Consider the following 23199-nt stretch of genomic DNA (forward strand, 5'->3'; position numbering starts at 1 on the left):
AGTCACAGCACTGGGAACATGAGGCCGTTTCCCAGGAGCCTTGAAGAGTCAGATAGCCCTGGCTACCCCAGCTCAACAAGTCAGCACCAAGGCTGAAGCAGTAAAGCCAAGCCACTGTCTCTGGAGCATGAAGGAAGGCAAGGAGGGCAAATGTGGGGATTTTGCAATCCACAAGGACTCAGTCCAACCAGAAAAATTCCAGCAGAACATTTTTCTAGTCGCAGCTTGCCCAGCTGTCAGCATCGCAACACTGCCCTGGACTGGAAAGCAGCTGGGATTCAGCAATTCCTGGATATCCTGACATGGTGTTAAAAAAGAAATCCACCGGAGAGAAAGTAGCAAGTGAAGGGTGGGGGTGGCAATCCCAATGGAACTGGGATCACAGCTTGAAAATATTGAATCCCAGAATCATTTAAGTTGAAAAAACCCTCTGAGATCATGGAGTCCAACCCTTAAGCCAGCGATGCCGAGGCCACCACTAAGCCCTGCACAGCCAGGAGCGTCTTCCCAGGTCGAAACAGCCATCATTATCCATGGCTGTATAGCATCCATACAGCACCCTGGATGCTGCATGGACCAGGGGTAGGTCCTGGGGTGCCCCCTTCCCTGGGGACGCTCCATCACCTCCTGCTTGGCTGCAGTGTCCCCTTTCCAGGGACAGAGGGTGGCGTCAGGGCGGCGCCGGGGTGACCACACTCAGGGTGGTGGTGATGGGGTGCTGGGTGGAGGTGAGAGGGAGCAGGGTGGCAGTGGTGAGGGGGTTCAGGGCGGTACTCCTGGCACTGCTCTTGTGAAGCTGGAGCTCTACCCTGCCCTCCCCACCACAGCAGCGGCATCACCACCCTGCTGTCTCCCAAAAACGCTTCTGGGAAAACCTGGGCTGCACCAAAGCCCGGCGAGCGAAACACTCGGTTCCCTCCCTCTTCCCCACAGCAAGTTCGGGGCTGGGTTATGTCCCGTCCCCGCCTCTCTCCCAGCCCAAATTCCGCAGCCTGGCCCGCGCCGCACAGCGTGTGCCCCCCGCAGTCCGGGGCTCCGTCGGAGGGTGCGGGGGGAGCCCCAGGTGGGGCGGGCGGGCGGCGGGGCCGGCCGGGGGCGGAGGCGGGCGGGACACCGAGGGACGGGACGGGACGGGGCGTCCCATTTCCCCTCCGCCGGAGCAGCTGCCGGGACGGGGCCGCGGCGCAGAGGTAGGTCGGGGGCCCGGGGGAGTACCCCGGAGGGGGATCGCGGGGCTGGGCTTCCATAGGCGTTATCCTGGGTGCTGTGTTACTCAAACCCAGGGCTTTTCTCGCCTTTTTTTCTTTTTTAAGGCCACATCATCTGCTTCGCGCAGCCCGGGGGGGAGGGGGTGAGGACGGTGCGCTGGGGAAAGAGCGATGAGGAGCAAGCAGCTCTCCGGGGCCGTGTGTCTGGGGCAGTGCGCCTGGCACCGGGGGTTCGGGGCACCCGAGCTGCACCCACACATTTCGAGCACCGCAGAATCCCAGCACGGTCTGATTGGAAGGGACTTTAAAGAGCGCCTCGTTCCAGCCATGGCAGGGACACCTTCCACTAGATCAGGTTGTTCCGAGCGCCGTCCAACCTGACGCTGAACGCTTCGAGGGATGGGGCATCCACAGCTTCTCTGGCAGCCCCCTGAGCCTCTTGTAACCAAAGCCACGCGTGATCGACGCCAGGGAGGGCCACGAGTGGGGGCTGCTGCCCGCCCGGAGAGGCAGCACTGCCCGCACCGCAGGCTGAGGGAGCCCAGGATGGCTGCGAGGAGCTCCCAGTGCGCTCAGGGATGACAGCGGCGCTCGCCTAAACTCAAAACTGATCCTTGGGGCAGAGTCTCCGTGATCCCGGGGCCGACGGCAGCCGCGCGTGTGCAGATGGTGATGACGAGTGGGCTGCAGGCAGCAGCTTGCAAAACAGTTTCACTTTAACCCTGTTATCCAACATCCGTATCAGTAGTTTTCCAGATCGCTCCCTTCAGGGAATGAACGCATTTACGCGTGGCTTCTGGCAGGAAGGTTTGATGGTGGTGGGAGTGAGATGAAGCTTCAGCTGCTCGTGTTTGCGGGGTGGTGGCTTTTGGTGTTTGTCCTTTACGTTTGAGGAAGGTCTCTCTAGCCTGCTGCGAGACCTTCTGGGAGACCGGCGGCAAAACTCTTCTTAGTCACCATTTCCGAAACAGCAACGTGCAATCCCTGCTAAGGAAACTGCTCACCCTCGGTGTCAGGTTTCATCCAGTTTTCCTCTAAGTCTGCAGGTGCAAGCAGGGAAAATAGGTGCCACTCGTGTGACAGCATAGCTGTGTCTCTGCTGGGTGGATCAGGGAGCTCACAGGCTGTAACAAAAATTAGCCTCTCCTGCCTGACCCATAGCTGTCACTGCAATGGAAAGTGGATATAAAGCTGACATAAAGCCAGTAACAGAAGGAAGTGGTTGTTTAATAATGTGATTCCTGCTTTGCACTCCTTAGCATCAACTGCACGAAGTGTGGTCTCATCTGCGTTAAGGAAATGGGGGTGGCTGTAGGTCAGTTGATTTCATGTCACCTCCACAAGTCCTGAGTTGCAGCTGGCCACAGAGCACAGGAGTGTTGAAATAATCCAGAAATACTTGGGGCACACCCCACAGCTCAGCTGCCCCCAGAGCTGCTGCTGCTCTCACCGTAGATGCAGGGAGCACCTTAGAGCAGCCCCACTCCTGCCTGAGTCAGGCAGCATCTCAGCTGAGAGGAGCAGGTTGAGCTTTGTTAGGTTGGAGGGAATTTCATGAAGACATAAGAGCCTGCTGAGGGTTGGGCCTAAAGAACTTCACTAGCAAAATGACCTCCAGGTCTCTCCCCTCTGCCATGGTGACACAGCAGAGCAGTTTCCAGTAAACTGCAGCTTTTCTGCAAACTCTACCTCCATCCGCAGTCCCTGCAGTTGCTCTGCAGCACACAGGATGTGGACAAGCCAGCATTGCCAAGGCAACCCCCTCTGTTTTGGTTTCCCCACACACAGGCTGGCAGCCTTTACCCCTCCAGCTCAGCCAGGCAAGCCCTGCATGCCAACGGTTTGCGGTGCCATTGCAAGGCGTCCCTCAAAAGGACCTTGTTTTCCACCCACGGCCTTCCATAACTCCACAGGAGTGGCAGATGCTCCCCACCCTTGCAAACCGGCTCTTTCGAGGCCAGTGTGGATTAAAGAACTTCATGCTGGACGCCCAACGTTGATTAAAACTTACACAAGTGGCATAAAGCCCCGCTGTGCAGAGCTGCCATCAGCTGGAGCCATCCATCCCTGGCCACAGGAGTTCCCAGGCAAGTTTCCATGTCAGCGTTCCTCTGGCTCTGCCAGCACTGGCCGCCCAAAAACAAAGAACTTATTTAGGAGGGTGCTCCACAGCCCTCCCTGAGACACAGCCCTGTCTCTCAGTACCTCCCTGGCCCTGTTTTTTGGTCCGATATCTTGACCCAAAAAACAGCTGGTGTCCCAATTGCAGCTCCACGTGCTGTGGGCGAGCGGTTCACACCCATCCTGGACCACAGCATGGGAGCAGCTCTCCGTGTTGGTCCCTTCTCTAAGGGGAGATGGCACACCAAACTGAGCAGCAGCATGGATTTTCCTGAATGCAGCTCCTCATGGCACACTCAGGTTTTCAGCTGGCAGTGGGTGGCCTTGGGTAACCCCTCTGCCCTTGGATGATGTCCAAAGACATCAGTTTTTCTACTTTCCCCTCCTCTCCCATTTTTTTAATAGGAAACTGAAGAACCCCATTATTTAGCACACAGACATCTTTTCATCTACAAAACAAAAAGCAATGCACACACTAGAAAGAAAAGGCATTTGAAAACCAGCTGCGTGGCCATGCTGGAAGATGGCCCTGGGGTTTGGGTGCTGCTTGGTCAGGGTAGGAGCAGGTATCTCCACCTTCCCCTTCCAAGGGATACACATCTGGCTTGCCCATGTGGCCATATGTCCCCAGCTGGGCACTTCCCAGTAGCAATCAGCCAGGGCCTCTGCAGTGCATTCAGCTCCAGTTTAAAGTGGAAACATTTCAAAGGACTTTGCTTTTTTTTGTTTTTTTCCCCTCCCTGTTCTGTTTTCCTCTGCAAACAATTAATTACAAGTTTAAAAGGAAGTTCCAGCCCTCCTTCACTACCCAGAAGTTTAGAGGCAGTAAATATACAGCAGTTCAGTGCAGGAATAAAACTCTACATCCTGTTTTGTCTGAAATTAAGGCAGTTGTTGTTCGGGGGTTGTTTAGGGTTTTCACTTCTTTTTTGGAGTCAAGTGTATCAAAGGCATCCTGTATTCCTGCCTGGATAATGAGCTGTCAGGATATTTATGGATAAATGGCAAACCTGCATCACATGGGTGATTCAGGCTGAGGAAAAGCTGCTCTGTTTTTTTATGTTGCAGCTTAACCTTTACTACAGCTGCCCCAAAAAGAAGACCTAGGTGAAGATGAGGGTCAGGACAGGGAGCAGGCTTTAAGAAGTGGCTCTCACTTATCTCCTCTCTGAGCAAAAGCAGATCTGGGATGCTCCCAGCTGGCTCCAGGCAGGGGGTAGGAAGAGGGTGTATGGGATTTGAGTCTCTGAGTGGTAGCCTGCGATTTCTCAGGTGGGGATGTTGCTGATATTTCTGTCCTCTGTTGAGTAGTGGAATGAGGGAATGTGAGGAGCAGGCAGCTTTGATGCAGCAGACTGGACAAAAATCCAGCAATAATAATAAACTTCTCTCAGCCAAAGCTAAAACCACCTCCCAGGGCACTGCATTTCATTTGGTAAATCTCAAATGAGAATTTTTTAGAAAGGCACCCAGAGAAATCCATGTTCAAAAGAGAAACCACCAGCTAATTTGGGCCAGCTCAGCTGCGCACTCGTGCAAATTGAAACAATAAATCCACAGTGGTCAGTCTGTTTCTGAGGGGCACAGATAAACCCCTTATTTTTAACAGAATCTGAGCACTTGTGGAATCCCAAATCGAGGGCTTGGCATCTGTGCTGAGGCATTCAGCTCTTGAGGTCCTGACAGTCAGGTCTGAAAGCCAGCAGCCAGTGAAACAAGCCCCTGTACAGCTTTGTAGGTCCCAGAACAGCATTTTGGAAGGCAGTTTTTCCCTTGGGAGCTTCCTTTTTGGGGGCTGCCCAGGAGTTCCCGCCTCAGCAGCATCACCAGAGCTGTGGTTAGAGCTGGGTGGGACTGGTGGCTGCTTTTCTGGGCGAGGCTGGTGGCTTGTCTTCCGTTAGGAGTGGGTTGTAATGGCACAGCGAGGCAGAAGGAAGCACAGTGGTGCTAGCTGGAGGTTCCTAAAACACTCCGTACAAGAGAGCATCCCTTAGCAGGTGCCACACAAGGAATAAATGAGATGCAAAGCAAGGGAGGGCACTGCTGTAGGCAAGAAGGATTCAGCCAAAACCAGCCAGGGTCCCCTTCCTGTCCCTCCCTCAAGGTCCCTGAGCTCTGTGAGAGCTGCCAGAAGGAAAGGGAAGGAGTTGGTATCACAGGGGACAAATGGAGCAACCCCTCTAGGACACCTTTGGTGTTCAGGCTGTACCTCTCAAGTTTTTGTTACATGAAAGTGTTAGTTTTCCTTTTACTGTGCCTCAGTTTCCCCTCTTGGGCACATGGGGATTTAAGCATTCCCTCAAGAGGCTGCAGGGCTTGAATCCCAAAGGCTGGCAAAGATACTGACGTAAAATGCTGAGCAAGGGTCAAATAGTGTGCTGGAGCCTGCTCCTGCCCCTGCCCCTGCCAGCTCCTCATCTGTACAGCCTCTAATCCAGTGACCCCTGTGTTGAAACAGAACTGCAGTCTCACAGCACAAAGGCCCCTGCTCTACTCAGATGCTTTGCCTGGCCACAGGAGAGGAAGAAAGGTGTGAGCAGAGGCAGCAGCTCCCTGCTCCTGCAGGAGGGCTTCCCTGAGAGCCGTGGCACTCAGCAGCACCTCTCCCTCCCCGAGGGAAGAGGAAAACCTTACGTCAAGCCACAGAAATGCTTCTCAGCCCTACCCAAACCCTTGGAGCAATTCCCAGGTGAGGCACAGCAGCAGCAGCTCCTCCACCCCAGCCAACCCTTACCCTCCTCTGCCGCCGCCTCTGTGGCCAGCCCTGGGTACAGGGAAGCAGCTGTGGGTGCAGGGCTGCTCGCTGGGGTCTGCCAGCTGAGCCCTGCCTGTGAGTCCCGCTGACCATAGTCCCCATCCAAAATACAGGTGGCTTAGCCACAGCCCCACACCAAACCTGCTGGCAGTGCCCGGGGTGCCGGGGCAGCAAGAACAGACCCTGCCTCTGTGCTGCCCATCCCAGACCATGGACCATGAGAAAGTCTGTCCAAAGACACCCCATCCCAGGACTGGGAATAAGGAGAGACCTGTGCCATGTGGAGTCCTGGCTCCTACGGCACTCCTGTTCTCCACAATGGTCACTGGCCTAGATCAGGCAAGTCCCTTCCTAGACAGGAAAGCTTCTGCTGCAGACAGTATTTCCTCTGCTAAGAAACAAGCCCTACAAAGGGCTAATGAGAGCTCCATGCTGTGACTGCTCAGCCAGAGCTGATGTGTAAATCCAAAGGGGTAGGATTTGTGCTTAGCTAAATTCCAAGGCAAGTAGGGATGCCCAAAGCCCTCCTCAGCCATCCCCACCATCAAGAACAAACCCCAGGAGACAGGAGGCTGTTTCTCAGTTAAATACACCCAAAGGGACATAGCAGGCAGCATAGTCTATCCCCTATGGCTCCAGGCCCCTCCAAGGCAGGAGACATCTCACCCTGGGTTGAGCTGTTCTGGCAGCTCCATGGAGAAAACTGCTGAGGGAGCAGGCACCTGATCCATGTGGTTTCTTGTCTCTGCAGGCACCATCCAAGGACTCTTGTGGAGCCCAATAGCTACTCACAGGAGCTGAGCATATCTCAAGGTACCTTTGAAGCAGAGGGAACAGCACAGGCAGTCTGCTCAGGAGCCGACATGCAGCAGAAGATCAGCTCTTTCTTTAATTCCATCTTGGAGCTCATCCGTACCAAGCATGAGGAAGGCATCTTCAACACCGTCTGCCTGGCCGTGCTGCTGGGCCTGCCCTTTGTTGTCCTCATCGCCTTCGTTTTCATCTGCTGCCACTGCTGCTTCTGCAGACAGAGGAGAGAAAGCACGAGGAAAGGTGGCCCCAGCAGCAACGGGCAGTTGCATGCTGAGAGGAACAAGAAGAAAAAGAAGAAGAAGAAGCAGGATGAAGAGGACCTGTGGATCTCGGCTCAGCCCAAGCTGCTCTTGCTGGACAAGAGACCCTCCTTGCCCATCTAGCAGACAAGAGGGCGTTCAGGTCCTCTCCTCTGAGATGCCATCACTCCTTTCACCTGTGCACCAGGAGGGGCCAGGAGATACCAAAGCTGCTGCCACTTTATGGTGAATTTTGACAGAGGCTGAGCCCAGCATGTTTGAAGGGCCAACAGAAAACAAGGCAGTCGGGCACAGGTTGTGCAAGCCTCTTCTCCCGCACCATGCCAGCGTGTCCCGGGGCAGAGACCCCTGCAAAGGACAGGTGAGCACACAGGGGTGACCTGCCAGCGGGTCCTCCGTACCTCCTGCCACGAGCACAGCGCACACACCGGGCTGGCACACAGGCTCTCCCTCTGCACTCCTGTGCAAGCACACGCGCTGTGACCCAGACAAGGGTGCACAGGACAAGGTTCACCCAGGGACCAAGCCACCTGCACACTCCTCCTGCCCAACACAGACAGCTGCGAGTGAAGCAGGCACAGACACGCCTCGCTTGCTTGCCCTGCCGTGGAGATGGCACAGCTTCGTTGTCTAGGCTCCGTCCAAACCCAACTCGCTTGGGAGACACAAAGAAAGCACAGTTACCCCACAGCTCAAAGATGTGCCATCTCCCAGGCCACCAAACCAAAGTCACTTGCAAGCTAGATGCCCTCAGCCCAACCTTAGTGACCTCAGACACCATCCTAAGGCAGCACAGCAGAAGGATGCCTTGCCACCTAGGCTAGAGGCAGGAAGGAGAGAGGAGGCTGCCAAACCAGCCCTTTTGCACCAGCACTTAAGAAAACCCCTTCCTTGAAAGACTATTTTATACAAACTTGCCTTTGAAGAGCCCACCATGCTACTGCAAGAGCAGAAACACAACCTGAGGCTGTGTAAAAGCTTTGCTGCGGGCATTAGAGTTATTTATTGAATGACTACTGAAGAAGAGCAGGACCAAAGGCCCCTCTGGAGAGGGGCCAGGCACACTGAAGCGGTATTGAAGCAGCAGACATGGTTTCCTGGCACGCTCAGCCATCACCTTTCCCTGCAGCCCTTGTGCCATGTGTGAGACACACACAGACCCTTGAGCTCGTGCTGCCCCAGCTGATGCCAGCTCTGTGTGCTGCACTGAAGGTTTCTGTATGGCTGTCAGGCTGACCAGCTCTGGGATTTTGAATATGCTGTAGAAGCAAAGTAAATTCCATGTCCACAGTCATCCCTTACACAGGGATACATCATACAGCCGAACTATGCACCCCTATCCATCCTCATGGTACTTGGAAAGACAGCTCAGCTGGGCACAGCAGCTAACAGGACCACACAGCTCTCAGCCCTGCTCTCTTTCCCCGCTGCCCTGCCCTGGCTTGTGTTCCCACCCTATATCCCTTGAGCTGGGAGTCTCCTCTGCTCCCCACTCTCTGCTCCAGCAGGCTCTGTCTCCCCCATCTCTTTTTCCATTGAGGGATGCACGTGTGTGATGAGAAGCCTCATCACATCTGGTTTTTGCCCTGTCTGTACACTGGATGTCTTCCTTCCGTTTTCTTCCAGTTCTTAAGCTGCTGCAGCAGACCAGAGCTGCCAGCCAGAGCCAGGCATCTGGGGAACAAGCAGCCAACCCCACATGGGCAAGCCTGGACGGAGCTGCCGGGCACAGCCGCTTCCAGCCCGGGCAAGGGTGATGCCACCTTCCCCTGGCTTGGAGGACAAAGCCACGGGCTGGAAGCAGCTGCTTGTGCCACCCGGTCCCAGCACAGCCTGTTCTGTGTGATGCAGGCAGGGCTGCGATGGTCACATCGTGTCACGGGGTTTGGCTGCGTGTGGCTGTGCTGGGAACAGCCCTGAGGCCGGGCTCCTCCTCACACAGCCCTTTAAATTGACCCCATATGTGCCTTATTTTCCAGTTTGCTTCGTCACCACTGAAATTAGTGACTCCCTTCTCCAAAACAGGAAGCAACATATAATGGTGTAAAAATTAGGATTTGCCACATGTCATGCTAGGGAAATGCAGAAATAGCTCTGATCTCTGTCCCAAGCTCCCAGTCTAGCCAGGATCCTGGAGAACTAGCACTGCACTTGCATTATTCCTTCTTCCTTCCCCCATCCAAGTCCTTTTCTCAGCCCTTCTGCCTCCACACTCACCGGGTGGCCAAAGCAGCCCATGCAGGTGCTGCTGCTGTGATCTAGAGGCATGAGCAGCCCTGGAGGCAGGGTGGTGCTGCCTGGAGGAATAAAAAAAAAAAAAAAAAAAAAAAAAAAATCAGAGTAAAGGGAAACACGATGGGTGGCCAGAGGCTCAGCCAAACAAGCAGGGGCACGGAGGCAGCGAGCACCATCAGAGTACAGCCTACCTGGAGGTGCCAGGCTCTGGAGGGCTTCTTGCAGGAAGGCTTTTCTCCAGAAAGCACAGCAAGCAACTCTGCAGGTGACAGCAACCAATTCCTACAAGAACCAGAGAACTGCCAGGAAAATGTGAGCACTGTATCACACACATCTCCAGATCCAGGCTTTGGGGAGTTCACAGCTAGGTCTGAATTTCAAGAGCTCCCCAAAATCATCATTCAAACCACCCCTGGATTGCGCAGGGAGGGACCAGGATACAACCTTGCCCTGATCCATCCAACCAGTGGATGGTCCGAGCCTCCACACTCCCTAGGGCATGGGGGTTGGTGTCTGCTGTTTGAGCCAAACCATGCACTGAATTGGCTGCTTCTGGAGGAAAAAGCAAAAGAGCAGCAACAGCCTGAGGTGAATTAGAAGCTGTTGCCCACCAGCTGGGCAGCAGCAACCCTGCAGCACCCGTGTTACCAAGGGAGCAGAGATGCACAGTACAGAAACTCCACTGCATGGTGCCTGCTCTCCAGACACCTCAGCCCTGCCTCCCACGACTGCATTTCAGTATCAGCCTTCAATTTTCCTGAACAAGTCCATGCAACAGAGAACGACAACAAAACAAATTTTGTGCAATTTTTTTTAAACCAGAAATAAATGACTCTTAAACTGCAAACAAACACTGTGTCTCAATCTCTCAGTCATGTGTTTATTTTCCTGGGGAAATCTTTCTTGTACCTGTGACCTGGCCCTAGATAAGAGAGGGGAGAGCTCAGCAGGCGGAGGCTGTATAGTCTCTGCCGGCAGCCAGCTGTGCAGCTTAGAGATGTTTTCTTACAGAAACAGCTTAACTTAATCAAGTTAATGGGCTTGCTCTGTTAATGAGCACAGCCAAGCTCCTCTACCCAAGGGCAAGAAGTAGTGGGAAGAAGAAAAGATGTGTTTGTGCTGTGGGAGGTGGGCTGTAGGTTTGTTTCTTCTTAGATCAGCAGCATGGAGTAGTTAACTCCAGTTGGTTTTGATCAGACAAGTATTTCTTGGTGTCTGCAGCTTGCTGGGCAGAGCCTTTCCAAATCCTACACCAGGAGGCTCTGCCTTCGTGAGGGCAAAAAATAAAAACCTGCTTCTCAGCCTGATGGGGCACCAAGCTGTCCCTTGCCCACAGAGCTGAGGCTCCAGAAGAGACTGGTGAAAGAGGTGTACAGGACTGCAGCAATGAGCAGCTAGAAATGGCAGAAGCCCACTTTCTGGAGAAGAAAGGAGCAGTGCACACCTTGCTTCTCTCCAGGTGTCAGACACTGGATTCAGGGCAAGGTCTTCTTGAGTAGCCTGGGCTGCAAGGGGAAAGGATAGTTCCAGGGTCCTAAGTTAGAAATATGCAGAGATGAAGTTCAGCATCCTGGAGCAGTCTAAAGATTGAAGGGAAGCAAAAATGCCCATTAAATCCCTCTGTGACGGAAGAATTGGATCTTCACTGACCATTCCACTATTTATTCAGCCAACAAAGCATAGAGCAGTGACCAAAAGTAACAGCACTGCTTTCCAAGCAAGTGTCCAGTGCAGTAAGACACCTCAGTCTTCTCTCCAAATCACACCATACAGAAACACAGTCTCTTTGGGAAGAGGCATCCTCTCCCTCCTCCTGGGTAAGTACAGCAACATTTCCCTGGGCTCCCAGACACAGCAGATATATCACAACAGATGGGTCCTGGCTGGTAGGACCCAGCCACAGGACAGTCCTCACCAACACAGTGATGCCTCAGCAGTGAGGGTCCTTCTGGGATTCAAATTCTGCCCCTGGGTGCGTAGCAAATCCGAATATAAACTTTTCAGTGATCTCAGAGCAAGGCAGAGGTTTTGAAACTCTATTGGCCCTCCAGCATCACTGTTACAGGGCCACATATTACAGCAAAACAAGGGTAGTAAAGGGATATGACATTTTTATGGGACTACCCCAACTATCCTGAGCCTCGAAACCAGAACAGCCAGTTCCTCAAGGCAAACAAACGGCATTATCTGAGCAGTCCCAGCCTCCCAGGCTGCAGCACAGACTCTGGTTAACCCCAAAAAGGTCCTTCCCCAGAGGCCAGCTGGGAAGTGTCTCTTGCATGAAGAGACAATGCCATCCTGTGGCTCTTCGGGAATACTGACTTTCTGCAATGGTTTTCCAGCAGCTGTCACTTTGCCCTTCCTGGTGAGAGAGAGGTGCATCAAGAGTGACAGATAAACCCTCTTCAGACACTGCAAATAAGGTGCCTCATTTGCTTTTAGCTCAAAACCAAAGCTTGTACCGCTTAAGAGAATATTCCCTGTTCCCAGGGGGGATTCAGCTTTAGGATGGGATTATATATTGCTGCTGCACAGGGAAACGTCACAGGGACCAATCACAGCTGCTGTGTCTTAGAGAGCATACACTTTTAGAGTGGCTGTGTGTGAGACTAGTCCTCCTCTCCCTCTCAGTCACCTTCCTCATGACTTCACTGTGCCCTTTAGTTGAACAACAAAGTGAAATCTGTCCTTGCCTACAGACAAGTGGGCAACAGGGAGAAAACACTTCACAGTAAAGAGCCCTCATCGCTTTCCCACATCCTTCTCTCATGCTCTTAGAACAGAGCCTGCAAAACACTTCAAGTGCCATTTTCCTTTCTCCTCCTCTCACCATTAGTCTCCTCCTTCCCCCAAATCAGGGCTTAGATATCCTAGCACAGCTCAGACAAGTCTTAGCCCACCTGCCTGAGAGGCACAGCCCTGAAAGTATGATGAAGAATTTAGTCCTCACCTTTGAGAGACAACTCTCCAGCTTGCTCTCCTCAGCCAGGTCCTAGCAAGCACAGATCAATGAGGTGCTTCACGGAGTTAAGTCACAAAGAGAGCACAACTCCCATCCCTGTTTTGGAGCAGACCCCAAAGACCTAATCTGCACAGTCCCACTGCAGGCCTGGGTAATGCTTCCACTTCGTGCAAAATGCTTAAACAGGAAGGAAAGTAATTCTACCACCCAAAGCAAAGAAGACAGAAATACTTTAAGACCTCCTTTATTTGCGATTTTATTACTTTCTCCAAAGTCTGGGAAGGATTCTGTAAAATGCATTACTCTGCTCTGCACTGGGATAGAGAAGGCCATTAAGACATGGGACAACCATGTCCCATTGTGTTCAGACAAGGAAGCTTTTAAGCAAGTGGCATTTGGTGAGCTCATACTTCTTCCCTGGCTGGAGCTGGTGGCCCAGAATTTTAATATCCTCACAGGGAAAGGAAATAAACCTCACCTTTATGGCTGTGAGTAAAAAGAAAAAATTAAAGCAGTCAGGTGTGAAACCATGCACTGGAGCACAAGGGAAAGCATGCAGGATCAGTTTAAGTCCAACAGATGCTCATTTTAGAGGTGGATGACAAGTGTTATCATTTCAGCATCACTACCTGCCACACTGCTGATGAAAAAACATAAGGCAGCAGATGGAACAGTCACATAGAGCATTTTGTTAGTTGTTTGTAAGCAAGCAGTACAGAGAGGCAGGTTTGGGATGCTGAGCAGAGCCTGGAGGAGAGCGGGCCTTACACTCACCCTGTTCTGGGCCTCACCCTGGAGTGTGAACATCAATTTACTGCACATCTCCTTCAGTTCTTCTCTGGGCTGGGAAACATGACACAAGCAAAACAGCAAGATTTTAACCTGCAGAGATGTGGTACTGGAGTCTGAGGAACCTGGTCTACAGAACTCACAGGGGTTAATGAGCCTTGCCAGCAGACTGGCAGCATTTCCCAGAACCCAGGTCTGCAGGAAGAATAGGGAATGTGCCCAAATAATGAGGAGAACTGCAGACCAAAACAGGGAGAGGCAACAGTCTCAAAAAGGTTCCCTCTGATGTAAGTGAGGGGGCTATTATTTGTTAGTAGGTTCGAATTTATTTTTGGAAGTCTGAAGTGGATAGCACCAGAGAAGGACAGAATTAAGAGGAGTCTGCAGCACAGGTTTCAGAAAGAACAGCATGTGTTAAGGCTTGTTTTACATGAAGTTCATAGAAGTTGCATGTATTGGATCAAGCAGGTCCTTGTCATGCTTAGCCAACCAGAGTATCTACAGGCAGGATGCCCCCACGAGCCCCTCCTAGTCTCTGGAACATCACCCATCAGTAGCTCCAAAGGCTGGTAGCAGGTTGGGCTGCAGATCCAGATGTCCCTGGGTGCACGTTGTCAGCTATTGTCTCCTTTGTATTGGAGCAAGCTGTCTGAATCAAAGTTTATGAAGAAATAGTGAATCATTATCTTTGGATATTGTTCTGCAGAGAGTTCTATTTAAGCCCTGATCTTCTTCCTCTTCCATGATAAAGACCTCTTCTTCCTCCCCAGGACTGGCTTGTTCCTGGAAGACAGGACAGATCTTCATCTCTGTGAAAGGGATGGAGAATTCATGTCCTTTCCATGGCTCCCAGTTCACATCCTGGGAAAAGACCAAGGAATTTCTCTTACTAAAAGTGCCCAGACCAGGTGCTAGGAGCCTACAACTGCCCACCTCAAATACCATTTAACCCTCCAATAACCAGAGACTTCAATTATAATCAGGATTTCAGACACTCTTCATACAGATCAAACCTCTATCCAGCTTGGAAAACAACAAGACTGAGCCATCTTCAATCCCAGATAAAGCCTGTACAGTGAGATGTACCCCAAGGTGTGCACTGAAAACCAAGGGAAAGGCTACATCAGACAGTGAGCAAGCACCCCAGTGTGGCTCCCAGTGAGTGTTCCTTTAGGTGCTCCCCTCAGAGATCGAGACAGCTCCACCTCAAGTATCTCTGCCCACAAGAAGCAGGGAGCCATGAGCTCAGGTCCCCTGGATCCAGGGAGGAGAGAGTAAGAGCTGTAAGTTTTCTTAGGCATCATTTTGCTTTCTAATGAAATGAGTCAGAGGGCAATCCCTCCTGCTCCAAGGAAAGACACTCCCTCCATGTGTTTTCTCCAGGCTATGAAGGGATCATCAGCACCCCAGCTCTGCTGCTCACCTCACTGTGCTTGCTCTCCTCGTGCTCCCCGTTGAGGTTGGCCAGATGGCAGTTCCTGCAGCACCATGCACTCGGTGTGTCAGGGCACGGCTGCTGAGAGCCACATCATCGTCCCTGGGCCATGCTGTGAACTTGCAGCCACTGTGGTAGGTCGCTGCATCCCTACAGGAAGGGATCAAAGACACGGATAGCAGTAAGTTACTGCAGCTGCTCAGCCTGAGGGCTTCTCCACCCTTCAGGTGGGACACAGCAGGCCTGGCAGGGGAAAGGCACAGCACAGCATAGGTCTGGACACGAATCTCCAAAGCACTGCTATTAGAGGGCATGTCCAAGGGCTGGATCCTCCCAGCTGAAGATCTAAACCCTATGGCAAGAGAGTATTAAAGGATAAATGGACACAACAGCAGTAGTAAGGATGTACCAGTGGCAGAAGCCAGCACTGCTGTTGAGCAAACTGCCATCTGAATAAAAGACACTTTTTTTTTCACTCTCAGCTGGGAAGTTGCTGCCCTATCAGCACAGATTACCTCATGGAAACTTCCCAGCTTGCCTTTTCAGCTGGCACTTCCGTGGGTCACAGTGCCCCCTCTTCCCCATGAACAAGCAACTCTTTCTCCTGTCTTCAGCATGAGACAGGCCCATGGGTGCACTCTCCTCAGTCTCCTTAGGAAGACTTCTCTCCTCAAAGAGAACCACATCTGATCCAACCTGACCTAAGGAGCTCCCACTCTGCTGGCAAAACAAACACACAGGTCCCAGCATTTGCCTCCCTGTGCAGACACAGCACCAGGACAAGGCCCTCCTCACCAGCATTGTCTCTGTAATTCCCCACTGACGGCCTGTATCTGTCCCTGCTTGAGGCAACCTGGAAGAAGTCACGGACAGCACAGAGAGATTGGCTGGCTGTCCACAAATGCACACAGAGCTTGCAGCAGATGGAGCTGCTGCTCCTGAGGTTGTGCAGCTTGTCAAGACCGAGAAATAAAAAACAATTACTTTTTAAAGGGGGAAGCCTGTTCACCTTTGCAGTCTTAGACTCTCACCCCATGGCCATTTTGGTTAAATCAGCTATTTCCTGCCTCCTCCTTCCCTGCTTGAGGCTTCAGGACAATTTGCCAAGTTTATGCTGTCTTATCTCAGTTTCTTGCAAGAGACAGAAATATGAGAAAAAACAAACAACCTTAACTAGCACAAGTCTGGCTGTACTGCAACATTATTTTTCCCAGAACATTTAAAGGCTCTTACTCCAAAAACTTTGCCCTATTTAATGCTGGATTCTCTGATTCACACACTGCTCACTAGCAGAACAAGACAGACAAAAAATGACTGAGTACACCAAGTTTTGTGTAGTCTCCTGGTCTTTGCATTTTCACAAATAAAACTTATCTCTCCTCCCACGGGAACACACAAGTCTGAAATAAACAGAGCCCAGAGTTTGGCTTGCCTGGGACTGCTCCAAAGCCCAAAGATGTCAGTGGAAATACTTAGTGGGCCTTTAGAGATCCCTCAGTGCTTCACTGGCATTGCTAGGGAAGACACACAAGCTGACAATTCAAGACTGCACATTCAGGGGATTGGATATTTCAGCATTTAAGTGCTTTTACAAAGCCAATCTTTAGCCCTTCACTGGTCACACCCATGTACTGTACCAAGCCAAAATTCCCCAGTGGGATCTCCAAAACCTTCCATGTAATTTTTCCAGCCTTGGTAGAAATCCACCTTGCCAGTGCTCCACCTCTGAAACACCTGCAAAGCAAGGATTGCAGAGTGAGCGCTCCTGAGAGGATGAGGAGAGACAAGGAGGATGGGCAGGAGAAATGCTCATCACGACAAAAATGCAGACAAAAAGGTGAAGCGCTCAGGAACAGACAGCCCTACCTGATCATAGAATCATTAAGGTTGGAAAAGACCTCCAAGATCATTGAGTGCAAATTTTATGATAGTAAACTTCACCTGAGCGTGGTACACACAGGAATCCATTCCCATTTTCTGGCTGCACACAAGCACTGGGGCAAATACGTAGTTGTACAAATCTTGCAGTTTGTTTCCCACAAATCTGAGCGTGATCTAAACACTTAGACAAACAAGCTTAGAGACAAGATCCATGAGGCCTTTGAGTTTCTAAACTTCACCAGGATCAGAGGGGCTTGGCAGTAACACACGACTATTTATTTCACTGGAGAAAATCATTTATCCCTGAAAGGTATAAAAAGGTAGTATTTTGCTCTGGTTGTTGAGGGAGATTGCTATCAGAGAACCTCAGACTCACTCCTCCACATTCACACATACTCCCCACCTCAAAGCATCCATGCTTCTGCCTTCAGACTCCTTTGAGTCACTCAACACTTCCTGTGTGGCCAGAGCTGAGGTGCATGCTCACAGCACTAGCAATGAAAACACTAAGAGGCATCAGCTGAAACGCATTAACATACACCTAACCCTGGACTCTGGGTACATCACCATCCATTACCCTCCCTAAAACATGCTACTCCATTCAGCAAGGAGCTGAAACACAGGAGTGCAGCAGAGCGAAAGGAACCTCAACTAACATCTGCGTCAAGTCCACGTGATTAGATTCATCAAAAAGCAGGAAGAGGAGCAGAGCCTCACTCACCGTCCCCCTGCCTCCGTCAGTGCTCATGTCACAGCACACCTGCAGTGGCCTGCTGCCATCCCTGTTCAGGTAAATGCTGTACATGCTGCTGGAGGCACTTCTATTCTGCTGCACCTGGCTGCAGTCCATGGGATACTGGTAGAGGAAGCTCATTGTGTGAGCAGAGCGGAGAAAACTGTCCATCAGCAAAGCAGGAGGAGGCACTTCACCTTGGGAAGGTCCTATGGACAATGGGTACTGGAAGAGAAGCAGAGAAAGCAGCAGCCCCTGCTGTGCACTCATAAAGGGCCCAGCTGCATCTGCAGGTAGCAGCTCTTGGCCTTCCCCACTGCCTGGGAGCTGGCACACAGATAGGGTCCCCCAAGGCTACAAGAGATAGAACCACAGAATCCTAGAATGGTTTGGGTTGGAAAGGACCTTAAAGCTCATCTGGTTCCAACTCCCTGCCATGGCAGGGATGCCACTCACTACATCAGGCTGCTCAGGGCCCCATCCAGCCTGGCCTTGAACACTTCGAGGGATGGGGCAGCCACAGTCTCTGTGGGCAGCCTGTGCCAATGCCTCACCACCCTCTGAGTAAGGAATTTCTTCTTGATCTCAAATCTAAGCCTACCCTCTGTCAGCTTAAAACCACTGCCCCTTGTCCTGCCACTGCCTGCCCATAAAAAAAGAGCCAGCCTTGGCTTGCAATAAGAGCAGGAAGAGGAGACCTTGTTTGTAAAGGTGGGAGTGGCAGAAAAAAGGGACTTTAATTTCTCTGCATTTCACAATTAATCCACAATTGGCAACCCCTGTGGGCACTGGCACAGTACGAGAGGCTCCCACAGCATGCAGGCATGAAATGTCTGATTTGCTGCCAGTCTGGTGTGCGTTTCCTGACCTCTGAACAACCTGGGCAGCTACCCAAGGCCCTAAGATCATTTACACTGCTGTGCCCTGCCATTACTAGGATGTGCAGAAAGATCTCCTGCATTATCATCCTCTCTCCTGCCCACTGGCAGCTCATGAGCAGGTTTTGTCCTGCACTTGGCTAGCAAGGCTTGCCAGCACAGGTGACCAGTGTGGGCAATCTCCACTCACACTGTCACACTGTGTTCCCAAGCCTCCAGGTGGTGTGGCTTAGCACGGACACCCAGGCAGGAGCAGCACCACTGATTTGCTAAATGGTTGGCTTATGATCACAGTTTCCCTGTGCATCTGTAGGACACAAACTCTGTCTTTGATCCCTACTGTGATGAGCAACAGCTGCAGAGCACAGGGGAAAAATGCAACAATCCAAGGCCAGTTCCTACCTGTTGAGAAGCTATGCTCTGTCTTTCTGCTCTGGTGATCTCCCTTGTAGGGAGACAGTGTACCTCACTCCTTGTGCTAGCCCTTCCAGCACTAGCAGTTGTTTGCTGGGACCCAGATATACTTTCTGCCAAGTGACAAAAGCTGAACCCAGCTCAGAAGAGCATTTAGCTTTTCTGGACCACTGTGCCTCAAACCCCAGACGCATTTACAGGCTTTTCTTGTAGGGTTCAGAGAGGCAAATTCACCCCGTATCCTTGAAACATGAAGTCCATCACCTCAGAAGGAAGACTGGGGGCAAGGTCTCAAGAAACACTCCTAGGACACTGAGGGCACCCTGTCCCTGGTGAGTGCTGCCCTTCCAGGTAGTAACAACTTAGAACAAGTGAAGAGGTGACCATGTTTTCTGCTCCTGAAGATCTGTTGGGAAGAGGACTCCACTGTCACAAAGTCCCTCCACAGCTTCTACTCATGACAGCAGCACACTGCCTTCCTTGAGCTCTCCCTCCCCGGGTCACAGCATAGATTCCCACTCAAAACTGTATTTCTGCGGTCCACATACCCACAAGGACCAACTGTCAGAGCCCATAATCACAAGGGTAATTTCAGTGGGGTCTACGGGCCTGAGGAATTCAAGGAATTCACTGTACCTTGCTTGTCCCATCTTCATCCTGGTAGGTCAGAGAATAGTGATCAACCTGTGGTGCAGCAGGAGCAGGATGAGTCACACCTGATACGTGGAGGTTCTTGGGAGGATCAATCTCTATTCAAAAAGAAAAGTCAAGTCCCATCTGTTATGGATCTAGTAAAAGCATTAGACAAGCCCTGCCTCAGCTTCAGATTTTTAGCAGCAGCTTAAATTCAGGTGACCCACACCTAAACCACGCTGGCTCACAAGTTCTTTAAAACTTCAAATCAGGTCTATTGTAAAATGAGTTATTTATTGAATAGACAGAAGATTAACAGACAAAAGGCCTTAAACAAGAGTTTAAAGAGTATAAGAGTTAAAAAAGAGTTACTTACTACACACTAGAACTACTAGTAGATTTACATAAAACAGTGCACAACACAAAAGTACCTATATTATAGCTAGCAAAGAAATAGTACAGGTTAGGAGTCAATGTAGTTTACCACCAGCTGATGATAGGGTACACATATTCCTTTTACCCAACTGCCAGGAGAGTACCTCAGGGCCAGCATTCCAAACCTTGAGGAGAGGTCCCCACACATTTCCAGGGAAAACAGAAGACTTCTTCTTTGTGAAAGTTCTGCGTAGCTTTTACAGTTTGTAAAGTGAAGTGTGTGTCAGTCATATTCCAAGGCTTATCTCCATTCAATCTGCTCTTAAGGCAGGATATTTATTGTCAACTGGGAATTCACCTCTCTGACCCAGAGATAACTCACTACAGGACAGATGTCTGGCTTGGGTAATCTCACCAATGGGCAGATTCCTGTGAGGGGGGAAGACGCCCTGAGCTATGGCACTGGCTGATAGAATAGATAAGCTCTTCTGTGGCAGAGGGGAAGTCCTGCTACACCACTGCATAAACCAAAGACACAAACTGCAGTGCAGGTCTTGGGCTGAACTGCAGTTGCCTGAAAGCCAGCCAGTGGCTTTCACAGCTAGCAGGCAGTGGAAGCCTAGACCAAACACTGCAAGCCTTTTACAGATCTGGTTTGGGATGTTCTGTGAGTCTGACAATTGGCTCAAGTGTGCAGTGTCCAGGAGCTCATTGCACGTCTGCCTGAGGAGTCTCCATCAGGCTCATCTCTGAGGAGCCCTCATGGATAGGACAGGTTTAGGCTCTATGCCTCAGTCCCAGAGCACAGTTCTAATGTGGCCTGCTGAGAGCCCCTACCTTTGTTCCCCCACTGCAGAGAAGAATTACTTCACAGGCTTTGTTGCTGTCATGCTCCAGTCTTCTTTAGTAAATGCAGGAATACGAAGAAACCCAGAGCTTGAGAGTTCAGTCTGTGCTGGAGATGGGACACCAGCTCCTTCACTGGCATCGGAGGCTTGGCCAGACTTTTCCTGAGCAGTCAGACTGCCCAAGGTCAGCATGAGGAGAAGAACAGAATTCTTTTAATGCAGTGCCAGTTCACAGCAGTTGTCAAGAAGTGTCTTACAAGGTGCCAACAAGGAAGCTGTAGTGCTTCCCTCAGGATAAATCCAGTTTTTAAATCTGTGTTGAAAGTAGAAACACTGGAAGCAGCTTCTCTGTAAACTTCATCCTGTGCTTGCTATATTCTATGTACTTTGGGAACATCTTAAGGAAACTATTTGATGAGTAAGGTTTTACTGGCTTTCCAAGTTTTACAGAGGACGTCCTTGGTGGGCAGTGCTGGCCTCCAAGGAAGAGTGCTTCAGCCCTGAAGTACACCTGAGTCTCCATCAAACTATAAATGAATAATTTATCTCAATTCCCTGCTCTTCCACAAATCTCCCTGAAGGACTACGGACATGTTGTTGTCTGTCTTTTCTGTATAAACCAGGCTACAAAACTTCCCAGGCCTTGAAGAATGCTATGAGGATAAGCATAACAACAATTATAATGCGGCTGTGAAAAGGCCACAGAAAAACACAAGGCTGTGCTTTGTCTGTCTTAGATAAATGAGAAGAGTCGAGCAGGCTGGCTCCTCCCAGGAAATGCTGCACTCCTCATGCACAGTGTTACTGCTTAAAGCAGATAAAAAGGCGAAGAAGAAGAAATCAAACCACCAAATATAAGAGCAGGGGCAGCAGCACTGTAATTCACAGCCCATGTTGTTTAAAACGCTGTCTGCTCACCACAACCGAAGGCCACCTTACACAAGGCTCACGAGTTAAGCACTAGTCCATTATCTAATGAACTTGTGCTTCATTTGGGAGAGCACTAAACAACTGCTTTAAGTGAAACAACCCAGAAACCTCCTCGCCCAAGTTCACTACATGTGTATCTCCAGCTGGACAGGAGAGGGAGCTAAGAGGTACCAAATCCATCCCAAGAAGCAAGCGATGAGAAGGGCAGCCTCAGACGCTGCGGTCTCACAGCATTGCCCTTAAAGGGCAGCTGGCAGCTCCCACAGGTGCAGGTGGTCACCACAGGGCAGTTTCCTGCCCCAGCCAGTTTTAATGCTAAGGAGTAATCAGCCAGCACCTTGAGTGAGAAAATGTATTCCTTTTGTCCTCAGAAGTCGTATTATTTCAGCAGAGGTATCATTTCTTTTGTGCAGATAGTTCAAAAATATCACTACTAATGTTAAATGCATTCCCTCTCCCAGCAGTTTCACTTCATGTGAAATCTCCAGGTCTCCATTTTCATGCTTGTTCAAGGAAAAAAAAAACCAAACAACATTTCAATTTGCTGAAACTCTCCTTGAATTTCTAGTTCCAGATAGGTTCAGCCTTTTGGCCTCAATTTGTCACCTACCAGCTGCCCTTGATCTCTGTAAGCACTGGGGAACTCTTTGGCATCTTGCCCTAAACCCAAGTTTCAACTGTTCTACCTCCCACCAGCTGGACTCATAAACTAGAAAAAGTGCATTAGCAAGGTCAATGGATATAGAGTAACCCCAAGTGTTCCCAGTACATCACAGTCCCTATGGCTAACTGAACACAACAGATTTAAGCCTGCTTAGCAGTCTCCTAGGACTGGCCTAAGGTCACAAGTCAAAGGGCAGGGCATTATTTTTAACTGTCTCCAATTCTAAAATGGTTTCATTTTGGTTCTTAAACCTGTTATTGCTAGGCTTGATAGCAGCACATAAAGCACTGCACATTTTTGATTAAGGACTAGTGAAATAAGGACCATCAGCTGCCATCACTCTTGTATTATGACATCTGCCTCTTCTATGATCACCTATAGCAGCAGTCTCTGTTATGGGTAGCCTGCATGCATGTATTTCAATTACTACATTTGATGATTGAAGTAGGGCTACCCCTGTGCAGCAATGCAAAAAGAGCTCATAAAACATAAAATAACCAGCCTCCAAAGCACACATACTTGTCGCCTGTCCAGAAAGTGAGAGAACAACCAAAGCTCCTTCGTTAAGAGGCCAGGGTGACCCAGGTACACATTTATGCATCTCCCCCCAGCAAGTCCCTGACCTAGAGACGAGTCCTGGCAATGCCTGCCACCACTTCCAGTGGATTCCAATGTTCAGATTTACAGTGTTGTTATAAACAGGGAACATGTCAGGAAGATCACTACACATCCTTAACCAGGACTGGCAACACAAGAACAACTGAGGAACCATGACTATTCATTCTATTGCAAAAAAAGGTGGCCTGCATGCTGTTAACCTCTCTGCACTTCAATTTCTTCATCTAAAGGAAATGAATAGTTCCCTACTGCATGATGAAGGATAAACAAATCAACCAATTAAAATAAGACTACACAAACACGTAAGACACTGCTGCAAAGGCTTTGTTTACCCTAATCCTTGTTAGTATTTACAACACAGCCCATTTGTAGTACCTACAGGGAACTAGAATCTCTCTGTGATGATGCTGAATAGGTTTCATGGCAAGATGCACTAACCTGAAGACTTGATCTGTTAAGCCTGAATCTCCCTCTGCTGTTAAACTTAGGGTGGGCATCCTCAGTGCCAAGGCAAAGCTGGGCTTTAGCTTGTACTCAACAAAGTCCATTGCCCACTTACCTGTCACAGCCTCAGTGCTGGCCCTCTTGCTCTGCTGCTCTCCCTTCTCTGCCCAGATATAAATGATGTATTCTGTGCCTGGCCTCAG

At 50.5% G+C, this 23199-nt stretch overlaps 1 protein-coding gene and 1 long non-coding RNA gene across 2 annotated transcripts; one reads left to right on the plus strand and one right to left on the minus strand.

Moving 5' to 3' along the window:
- The first annotated feature begins 936 nt into the window (after nt 1-936).
- On the plus strand, nt 937-10239 carry KIAA0040 (KIAA0040 ortholog). The gene is made up of 2 exons (XM_032117322.1): nt 937-1190; nt 6836-10239. Exons 1-2 carry the CDS (start codon nt 952-954, stop codon nt 7278-7280), a joined length of 684 nt encoding a protein of 227 aa, XP_031973213.1. The 5' UTR covers nt 937-951; the 3' UTR covers nt 7281-10239.
- A 2343-nt stretch (nt 10240-12582) lies between these two features.
- LOC116447778 lies at nt 12583-23199 on the minus strand. The gene is made up of 6 exons (XR_004241691.1): nt 23112-23199; nt 20330-20515; nt 19121-19233; nt 15374-16312; nt 14567-14728; nt 12583-14004 (listed from the first exon to the last, which is right to left on the minus strand). It is a non-coding gene; the product is annotated as an uncharacterized LOC116447778 (long non-coding RNA).

Source organism: Corvus moneduloides, chromosome 9 (assembly GCF_009650955.1).
Source record: "Corvus moneduloides isolate bCorMon1 chromosome 9, bCorMon1.pri, whole genome shotgun sequence".
In the NCBI taxonomy this organism is placed as follows: Eukaryota; Metazoa; Chordata; class Aves; order Passeriformes; family Corvidae; genus Corvus; species Corvus moneduloides.

Bases quoted from the DNA above. Each gene is read 5' to 3' on its own strand.
- KIAA0040 (XM_032117322.1), top strand. From the start codon at position 952: ATGTCCCGTCCCCGCCTCTCTCCCAGCCCAAATTCCGCAGCCTGGCCC. The intron at 1,191-6,835 runs GTAGGTCGGGGG...TTGTCTCTGCAG, and splicing joins GACGGGGCCGCGGCGCAGAG to GCACCATCCAAGGACTCTTG.